The 10,901-nt window shown below is 33.4% G+C and overlaps 2 protein-coding genes across 3 annotated transcripts in view; one reads left to right on the top strand and one right to left on the bottom strand.

Moving 5' to 3' along the window:
- The window catches only part of LOC102578406 (cytochrome P450 98A3-like), a 20,470-nt gene extending 16,210 nt beyond the window's left edge, over positions 1–4,260 (top strand). Inside the window, exons 1-3 of one of the 2 annotated variants that reach the window (XM_006364738.2) lie at positions 1,921–2,411; positions 2,989–3,386; positions 3,472–4,260. In XM_006364738.2, the coding sequence (XP_006364800.1) occupies positions 1,925–2,411; positions 2,989–3,386; positions 3,472–4,107 (1,521 nt within the window). In that variant the 5' untranslated portion in view covers positions 1,921–1,924 and the 3' untranslated portion in view covers positions 4,108–4,260. Of the gene's footprint in view, positions 1–1,920; positions 2,412–2,988; positions 3,387–3,471 lie in introns of those variants that run through there. The other variant, XM_015304089.1, reaches the window with a different exon arrangement.
- A 375-nt stretch (positions 4,261–4,635) lies between these two features.
- On the bottom strand, positions 4,636–5,267 carry LOC102585137 (Werner Syndrome-like exonuclease). The gene has a single exon (XM_006364737.2). The coding sequence runs from the start codon at positions 5,254–5,256 to the stop codon at positions 4,639–4,641; it is 618 nt and encodes a 205-aa protein (XP_006364799.1). The 5' UTR covers positions 5,257–5,267; the 3' UTR covers positions 4,636–4,638.
- Between the last annotated feature and the right edge of the window lie 5,634 nt (positions 5,268–10,901).

Raw genomic sequence — 10,901 nt, 5'->3', positions numbered from 1 at the left:
TTCACATTACTCAAATTAGATGGTATATAACTATATATATTGACCATTCAAAAGTTGACGTTTTTTTTCTTCTTCTTTTCATACAAAACCATTAATTTTATTGTGTCATGCGTATTTGAAGGTGACATATCTAGTTTGAAAAAAGTTTGTTATACTTTCAAAAAAGGTCCAAAGATCTTAATATGAGTATTACGATATATAATAGTTCTGCCTCGATACATTATAATTCGATAAATAAATTGTATTGTCTATGTATTGCTTTATTTAGGCTCATCACAGTCCAAACATTATATATATGTTGTTTGGATCCGCTTTAATAATTGTGTTGCTTTAAATTTCGTTACATGTCGATTAGTTTTACAGTGGTAAATAATAATGATCAATATACTGCAACTCTCTTAAATATTTCGACAAAAATATTATTGCAAATTCACGTTAATTTCAGTTGAATATTTTCGACTAAAATATTAATGCCAATTCACGTCAAATTCAGTTGAATGTTTCTTTCTTGAATTTCAAAAGAGCAATAATTTGCATTAATTGGTAGGCCTTAATTAGCTTCTGCCAATTAAAAAATACTCAAGTCGTTCAAAATAAGAGTGCGTATGACTAGAATTTAAATATATTGTAATTTATCGACAAAATATCATTTATTATTTATGATATTTCAACACTATACTTCCTCGTTTATTTTTTCTTGTTCATGTTTAAGTTGATACACCTCATTAAAAGTAATTAATAAAATGACAAGTAGTTTACTGTATTATCCTTTGAACAGGGGCAGAGCCGCAGAGGTAGGGCTAAGAGAGTTTATCTAAACCCCTTCGATGGAAAGTTACACTTTTATATATGATTAAAATTAATCTTAGATATGCATGAACTTTCTTTGACGTTTTCGTGTATTTACTTTTTATATTTCAAACTCTCTTCGTAAAAATTTCAACTCTATTATTATTTTTGGATATACTATAAATTCAATAGTTTGAAAATTACATTGAAAAATGAATAGCATAAGATAGAATAAGTATAAAATGATAATAAGTGCTTTTTTCTAAGCTTATTGGAATTGCATGAAAGTGGGAGCAAGGTAGATTAATTTAATATAGATAGACATGCATAATTAATATATGATTACTTTTATATATATGTGTTAAATCATAAAAGAATCAAGTTGGTGATGCCGCAAGTTATAATTTACTACGTATAATTTGTCAATTCAACTTATGAATCAACTAAATAAGGCGATATGGTCAACTATGGAATAATAAACACACTTTTCTCAACTACTGTTTCACTCTTTACAAGTTGGTCACAATTAATGTGTTGGACCGCAAAGGGTTTTTACCATTTGGTTTATCGTTCAGATATGCACTTTACTTTCTTTGTTAGTTGCTATATTTTTCTTATTTTTTGTACTTCAATTTGCTATATCTGAGTTGAAGGTTTTTCAGAAACAATCTCTCTAATACTTTCACGAGATAGTAATAATGTTTGCATGTACTATACTCTTTTAAAATCCACTTGTGAGATTTTATTGAATATATTGTTGTTGACCGCAAGGGTTCATTTGAACTTTCTTTAAAAAAATTATATCGTATATATAAAATTAAAATAATTATATATATATATATATATATATATAATTGGAATCTTTTTTACTTTGGCGTCTGTTTACTTTTTTATTTATATAAATAAAATTTTTGACTCTACCCGTGATTACAACATAAGCCATTATGACTTATGATTTGATAGGATAAATTATTATTTTTTTTACACAAAGCGTGTATATATCTATATCTCATACTAATTTGAATATACTATTAAAGTAGGACTTTTTCTTCTTTGAGGGAATGAAAAAAATAGTATTTAAAGGGGACCTTAGCTTGCCTTTTTTCATCAAACACATACAACATTATTTCCCATAATGGCTTTTCCTTTAGTACTCTCTCTATCAGTATTTATCATCTTTTTATGTTACAAACTCTACAACCGGCTCACGGCCAAGCTGCCTCCGGGTCCTTGGCCGTGGCCGGTCATTGGAAACCTCTTCAACATAACCCCAGTGAGGTTCCGGTGTTTTGCTGAATGGGCCCAAATTTATGGGCCTATCTTTTCTTTTTACCTCGGGTCACAACTAAACGTGGTGGTGAATAATGCAGAACTTGCTAAACAAGTTCTTAAAGATAATGATCAAAATTTGGCCAATAGGTTTAGAACAAAACCTCTTGATAGTGTGAGTAAAAATGGGATGGATTTGATATGGGCTGATTATGGACCTCATTATGTGAAAGTAAGAAAGCTTTGTAATCTTGAACTTTTTACTCCAAAGAGACTTGAAGCTCTTAGGCCCATTAGAGAAGATGAAGTTACTGCCATGATTCACAACATTTACAGAGATTCTAATAAGCATTGTAAGTTTCCTTTCACTTTTACGACTATTATTTTTTACTACGTCTACCCACCTCGGAATAACTTCAATCATGCAGTATGTGAAGTTAGGTTCGATAACCTTTTCAAATGTGAAATTATTAAGAGTCAACGTTAGGAGCAACAATCATTATCATTTCGTTAATTAAATCAAATATAATATTCAATATTACGTGACTAAAGTACGTTAATTGTATCAATAATCATTAAATAGCACTACAATTCCATCGGAAAGTTTTTTCTTTATTCCAGTCAAATGTCAATACATATGAGAGAGAATTGAACCCCATACCACACGCTTTTAAAATATATATTTTTTCTTAATCGATAATCCAAAAGGGAATCAATACAATATATATATATATATAATGGTCAACGTATTTTATGATACTATGGTAGATATTGTTAGTCAATACACAAAATGTAAACTCATAAGATGTTATGTGGTCTGAATATTCATATATTATACATGATTTGTTAGTTATTTTAATTTAAGGGAGCATGCAAGTATTTTGACTTATTCTTCTAGAGTTTAAATATTGAATCCGTCTTTGTGTGCAGGCAATGTTAGTAATTGTATGATGCTAAGGGGCTACTTGGGATCAGTATCATTCAACAATATAACAAGGCTAACATTTGGAAAAAGATTTATGAACTCAGAAGGTGAAGTTGATAAACAAGGTGAAGAACTCAAAGCTATTGTAACAAATGGGATTAAAATAGGAGGAAAATTAAATTTGGGAGAATTTGTACCATGGCTACGTTGGGCATTTAAAGATGAAGATGAAGCTCTTGAGGCACAAGATAGACGTTTGGAGGAATTTACAAGAATTATAATGGAAGAACACACAATTGCTAGGAAAATAACTGGGGAAACTAAACAACACTTTGTTGATGCTTTGCTTACTCTACAAAACGAGTATGATCTTAGTGATGACACTGTTATTGGCCTCCTTTGGGTAAGTATATTTTGATAGTAAGTTTAACTTTATACAATAATAGCATAAAATATATTTACACTGACAATATTGTAAAATCATGTAGGATATGATAACAGCAGGGATGGACACAATAGCCATTACTGTTGAATGGGCTATGGCCGAACTAGTAAAGAATCCAAGAGTTCAACAAAAGGTCCAAGAGGAGCTAGATGGAGTTATTGGATCAGATCGTATCGTAAACGAAATAGATATTTCCAAACTCTCCTATCTACAACATGTAGTCAAAGAATCACTAAGGTTGCACCCTCCAACTCCCCTAATGTTGCCTCACATGGCAGGTAACGATGTCAAAGTGGGTGGTTACAAAATTCCTAAAGATTCAATTGTACATGTTAATGTGTGGGCGTTAGGTCGTGATCCAAAAATTTGGAAAGAGCCATTGCAATTTTGGCCAGAAAGATTTATAGAAGAGGATGTTGACATGAAGGGACATGATTATAAGTTTTTACCATTTGGTGCTGGTAGACGTATATGTCCAGGAATGAACCTTGCAATTAATTTGGTCACGTCTATGTTAGCTCATTTGTTGCACCATTTTGTTTGGTCACTGCCTAATGGTGTTAAGGTTGAAGATATTGATATGATGGAGAGTCCTGGCACAGTAACATATATGCAAACTCCATTACATGTTGTTCCAACTCCTAGGTTACCTCTAAACTTATACACACATGTCGAATGAACATGTAAAACTATAAGTACCACTAAATTATAAGCCGATGGTAAAATGTAACATCTCTTACTTTTGCATTAATTACTTGTATATTTTTGTAATTTATTTTCCAAGTTGCTTAATTACTTTCATGTCTTGTGAAATTGTAACACCTTTCTAGAATAAAATGTATCCATTATTTTTTTATTTATCCAAGTATTGAACTTCAAAACTTTGTTTCTTTTAAGAATGTACGTAACTAAGCATGTTCTAATGTTTCATATATAAGGGCAAACATTGCAAGAAATAGTACTATTACAAGTAGCATAGGCCTTAAACTCAATTATTATATATTAGTAATTAACTTTTAATTTTTAATTCTCTGATCAAAATTTTCAATTTGTGCATACACATAGCAATAAGAGCCTATTGTTATTCACCTTGAACCTTAGTTCAAAGACTATTTATTATCATAAAAATAGAATTTAATGCAAGAACCAAATTCAAAAGTGAGAAATAGTCAAATAAATTCATATTCGAAAAAAAGACTAGAAACGAACATCAATAGGCCGTAGCATTCATGCACCTTCCGATCTCAAACGATACAAAAGCATCAACACAAGCATATTGCACTTGATCGGAATCGAGCCACTCATTATCCCACCTCCCAATAGTAACATGCCTCGGTTTTTCCATCTCTCTTCCTAAAACAACTTGACAAAGCGTCTTCAATCCAGCATTCCTCAAATTATAATCTGCCAAATCCCTCAAATCAACTGTATTCTCCACACGTAACATATAATCCTCCTCCAATTTCTCAACATCGTTTGCAATTCCCACGCCAACAAAAGCATAACAAGGATTCAACAAAAACTCCGTTAAGGAATCAGGTATATATTCACAATAAAGTAGTTGAAAGATAAGGCAACGACGACCAACACAAAGTTGTAGAGTTGCAACAGGGTGGTTGTGTTGGTATCTATTGAAAGTAGGCCTCCACTCTATATCAAGCCCTACTATGAGTCGATTGAGACGTCTTCGATGGACATACTCAATTCCATTGATCCAATTCGTTACTACGTCAGGATTACAAGTCACCGTCGTTAAGATTTGGTCACTAAAAAAGAAGACATCATAGAGTTGATAGCGATCATCTTCAACTTCAATGGGGAACGCCATGACTGTCGATGCATGGATTATTTTTTTTAACAATAAGGTTAGTCTAATTGTAATGTGAATTTAAAAGGTTAAGTATTAAGTTCCCTCTAGGAAAATAACTTGTATCAAAAAAGTTTTCCCTTTTCCATTGAAGTATATAAATTCAATGTATTAAGTACTCTTATATTAATTACACTTCCCATAAAAGTAGGTGGAAAGTTACATTATTTGGTACAATCACTTTATTTTTAAAACTTTTTTTATTTTACACAATTTCCTTAAATTAAATATTCTCGTCGAAATCTTATGGCCAAAAATCAAACTTATAATTATAATCAAATACAAATACAAGCTATCCTTATCATGTTGAGAAACCAAACTTATCTAGGACATGAGAAGTCCTAAAAACTCAAGTGTTTATCCAACAATCTTATTTATACATTTTCATCGAGATTTACTTGTAATTTGTCTTGTATGTAAATAATTGTGTAAAAAAGAGAGAGGAAGTGTTATCAAAGGCGAAAAGAGCAAATAAAGCTCGAGTTAATGATGAAAAGCGTAAGTGTCACTTCTTCGGTATTACCCTCATATATTACAAGGAAAAGTATCCTTAAGAGCCTTGATTATAACACTAAAGCACCTGCTAATTAGCTCAACATGATTTGAGCCTCGTTTAGGGCTTAAACACACTTTAAGTACGCCTTTGAAACAATAGGTTTGACTATATAATATCTTACCATTAGAATGGTGCCTGAGATTGCATTGTGCTGTTACAATGCAGCTTTCAGCTGCAGGGAGATTCAGCATTCTGCAAACTTAAGGATAAGCACAAGAGCACAAGAAATATACATAACAAACTATAAAATCTATGACTAATCCTTTATTGGCTGCTATCTAATAATGAGCGGATTCAAGTTTAACCTTTCAAATCTTTGATACAAGTTTAATGTTCCAACTCCATAAGTTCTGAAGCTTGATCCTCATTGAGCTCCTCATCACTATCTGATCGTCAGCGTCCATGGCTATGGCTAATAAAGAGAACCAAATTTAGAATTTGAAATAATGGAACACAACTTTTGAGATCAGCCAAAAATCATAACATGCATAATTGAAGATAAGACAATAAAAGCTTGAATAGATAAAATATGGCACTCTTCTTGCACTTGCGGAATCTGTTGTGCTACTTTCGCAAGGTGAAGAGAACATTCATCTTACTCATGAATCACTTGCAGTGTTGAAATATATGCAAAAGTGTTCTGGGATCTTTTTTAGCTCCCAGCACTAGGATATACATAGGCGCTCAAGGACAGGGAAGTTTTCATCCACTTGGTGAATCTTATGCATTCAAGTGACAACAACTTTAAGAGAGAGAACCCTCCAGCAACAGGTTTCCACTCATCACCAGCACATGCATAGTTTTTCAGTTTGAGTGCCTCAATGTCCGTAGCTTCCCATGGAAAATGTGGTCTGACTAATGTCAACTTCTTGAGGGTTGGTGGAAAAATATTTTTCTAAGAAAACGGCAAGGGGGCAACCGACGCAACAATCTTTCTGAACAAGACTCATCAAATTTAATTTTAACTGCCTCAAGGCCCTGAGCTACAAGCAAACAGGAAAGATCAGACGATGGACTTTTGATTCCATGTTCTTCATCGTACTGAATCCCCTGCTTCTTCAAGTTAGGCATACTTGCAAAGATTTCATTTGCACATGACAATTTAGAAGGAACTCCAGTTATAGTACGTAGATGCTCCAGAACTGTATGTTTCATTTGAACGGATAGCATAATCAGGGGAAATGAAGGACCTCTTCTTCTTTTTTCACAAAGTGAAGGCTCCTTAATTGTGGCAACATCTAAATATCCAAAGCTATAAATGAATAGTCATAGCGAGAAGAACCCATATGAACAATCAAACTCTGCAGATTATGAAGTTTGGGAATATGGGGAAATGCAGGCCTATTTCTAATTTCCAAGGATAGATATCTTAAATGCACAAAATAGGATGGTCTAGTTGGATAATTACAAAGACGATAACTCAAGTCACCTATAGTGAAGTTACCGAAGGACATTACGCTCATCAAACTGAGAATTCTGAAGCCAAATAACCTATCTATGTTCAAATCTTTGACCAACATTTCACCAGAATAGATGAAAGTTCGAGTTTTCTTTGGATCAAAGGGATAAGAGATTGTCCCATCAAAATCACAGATTGATTGGACAATCATCCGATAGCATTCCTTTGGACAGACCTGTCTGGAACGTGGTGATCCAAACAGGAAGTTTTCACTTTGAGCTTCTCTCAAGCACAACTCATGTAAGAGATCATGGATCTTACATGTTTTCACTTCTCTGCAAAAAATTATGTCTGCTTATGAAAACCATTTTTTTGTCGATAAGTTCATGTAAACATCCTTCAGCTACGCTTTCCAAGCTTGTATCAGCAGCTTCCTTTAGAAATCCCTCTGCAATCCATAGCTCAATTAATCTTTTCACATGAACCTCAGTGTATTCAGGAAATACCCCAAAATATAGAAAGCAAGCTTTTAGGTGCCGGGGTAGATTCTGGTAACTTGAAGCAAGAATCTTTTTACATTGATGATGTGAATCTTCAAACAATGTTGATTTTACATTTTGTTCAACTTGCTTCCATCTATCTAGTGCAGAGTTGCATTTGGATAGTAGTCCAGCAACTACTGCAATTGTTAAAGGCAGGCCCTGAAAACTATTAGCAATATTTTTCCCAATTTCGATAAATTCCGGAGAGAGTTGTTCTTTCACAAGAATCTTATCTTGAAATAGTTCCCAACTTTCAGTTGAACTTAAAGGAGTCATTTGATAAGGAGAATTACCTTGAGCGGCATAACTTGCCACATTTCCGCACCTCACTTCCTTTGTAATCAGGAAACCACTGACTTATATCATCCCAAGCATTGGTGCTCTATATATCATCAACGACAACTAAATATCTGCGTCTTTGCAATTTCTTTTTGAATTCTGCTGCTAGGTCACCATCACTTATTTTACAATCCTTTTTAAATTCTGCTGCAAGTGATTCATCAATACAATGAAAAAGCTCTAGGAGCATTTTTCTAATACAACATTCTCTTGACATAGTAACCCATGCCTGAATTTCAAAATGAGCTTCAATTATTGGATCGTTATAAACTCTTCTGGCAAAAATTGTCTTCCCAATCCCTACAATTGCCACAACTTGTGCTTCATTGGATGAGGTTTGTGTAAGTTGACTCATCATAACATCCAGTTCAATTTTACGTCCAACCACATTATTATCAAGCTGTGGTGGAGAATATTCAGGCAAATTGGAACTTCTTGTTGCCTGCACACCCTTCTTCATGAGCCTCATCAACTCTTTTCTTTTCGAATCAATGGACTTAAATGCTTGTTGCAAACCTTTATTCATGTGTTCCTTCAACTCTTTGATCTCCGAATGAATGGACTTAGACGATGCTTGTAGCAAGCTTCCACGAGATCCCTTCTGCAAGCATCTCTCCAACCCTTTGCTCTGTGAATCAATTGACTTAGATGCTTGTAGCAATCTTTCTTTTCACATATTCCTCATAAAATTTGTCAGCACAAACCTTCTCCCGCGATTGATTCAATTCTATCTTCAGCATCACGTGCTGCAACAATGATTTTGGTTTCACAGTGCTTACCGACTCAACATCATTCATGTCAACCAAAGTTTCTAAAAGTGCTTGCAACGAACAAACTTTTTCACAAAGGGATTTAATCTGTGGATTCAGTGCTTCTGCATATTTGTGAAGAGGATTTTGAGAGTAATTGGTTTGCATTAACAGTAATCCTAGAGTAGTCATAAGAGAGGTAACAGTTGCATAAGCCATATCTCAATCTCCCTTTTTTCGCCTTTCCCTTGTTGCTGATCTCTTAGCTTAGAAAATATAGAATTAAGACTAAAATCTCTGTTTTGAAATGACAATTGAGAATATGGGCAAGAGTTTCATATTCCCACACAACAACTACTCCACTTATAGTAGGACATGGTATATAAAAAGAGTAGTTATCCACCAATCTGGTGTTACTAAAGAACAAACCAAAACAGTGCTACTAGTGAATTATAGATTATTATTATTAGAAGACAGTTATTTGTCATGTCTGAGTGGAGGAGCATCCCTATTTCAACAGCCAAAAGAACATTAAACTATATAATCAATCAAAAATGAATTTTAACTCAATAGTAATGTACAAACAGAACAACTTGGCAGGTATCCCATGGAATTAGTGGAGGTGCGCGAAACTGACCTGGACACCACGGTCATAACAGACATTTGCAAGTTATTAGAATGCATAAGACAAAGACCTTGAGGCATATCTCTTGCAACTGTCACTGCATTGATGCAGCCACTCGATTTTTGTCTTCTAAAGTGGGACGGAACCACTCCTACTCGTGGGAATGAAGTCACTCTTGATATGTAGTTATTTGTCTTTCAAAGTAGAACGAAACCATTCATGGAAATGAAGTCAGCTAGTTATTTATCCTCCAAAGTGTGACGGAAGTTGAAACGCCAAAAGTGATACCGATAACCACTTGGAAGAGGTGTTACTCAAACAAATAAGATAGCTATAAGATTTAAATTTTTATCTTCACTTAGAAAGGTGCACTCAGCCATCATCATGATACTTTGAATGTGAATTCACACCTCTATTTAAGTATTTTTTTCAAAACTATAACACTATTATATATGATCTAGAGAGGGGAGTATGAGTTCACGTGAACCCTTGGAACCCCCTCTAGATACACCCATGTTATTTATCCTCCTCAGTTCTTGGTAATGAAGTCACTCAAGTTATTTATCCTCCCAAGTGTGATGAAATCATATGTGAAAAAAAAGTCACTCTGATCATATGAGTTATTTATCCTTCAAAGTGTGAGGAACCATTTGCGAAAATGAAGTCACTCTTTGATATGGAGTTATTTATCCTCTAAAGTGTGACTGAACCATCCATGAAAATAAAGTCACTTTTGATATGGAATCATTTATTATTCAAAGTAGAATTTTTCGATATAAATATGAATGCTAAATGTGTACCACATGCAATAAAGGAAGAAATATATCTTATATATATTCTCACGGGGTATTCACTTTCCTCTTGAGCATGTTTACCGCACCTTTTTGCGTCCGATAATACTCGTGTATATCCTTCGACCATTTTGTAATTATCTCACATATAAATGATCCTCTTGTGTACATGTTTTTTCCATTAACAATTACTCTCTCCGTTCATTTTTACTTGTCACACTTTTACGTGCACACCCATTAAGAAAATAATTATTGATATATGTATTCTGTCAAAAATATCCCTTATTAAATGATGTCTTGAAAAATTATTTAAAAAATAAGTATTTAATGCTGAGGTTAAAATATGAAAAAAAATTATTGTCTTTTCTTGATATACGTCAAAATTGACAAGTAAAATGAAAATATATTTTAAAAATAATTGACAAGTAAAACTAAACGAAGGGAGTACATAGAACTTAAAGTCATACTTTACTATTCATTTTATATATTACTATATAAGAAGAGTGAATAAAATTCACTCTTCTTTCGACACGTGGCACCATGGCCCACCTACTTTTATTTTATTTAAATCATATATCATATATATTACTATATATAATAATATA

The sequence above is a fragment of the Solanum tuberosum genome, unplaced genomic scaffold (genome assembly GCF_000226075.1).
Source record: "Solanum tuberosum cultivar DM 1-3 516 R44 unplaced genomic scaffold, SolTub_3.0 scf00506, whole genome shotgun sequence".
Lineage (NCBI taxonomy): Eukaryota > Viridiplantae > Streptophyta > Magnoliopsida > Solanales > Solanaceae > Solanum > Solanum tuberosum.
Note: the sequence above shows the minus strand (reverse complement) of the source record. Positions and strands in the feature narration are given on the sequence as shown.

What these genes read in the sequence shown, in the direction of transcription:
- LOC102585137 (XM_006364737.2), bottom strand. Translation starts at nt 5,256, where the DNA reads ATGGCGTTCCCCATTGAAGTTGAAGATGATCGCTATCAACTCTATGAT.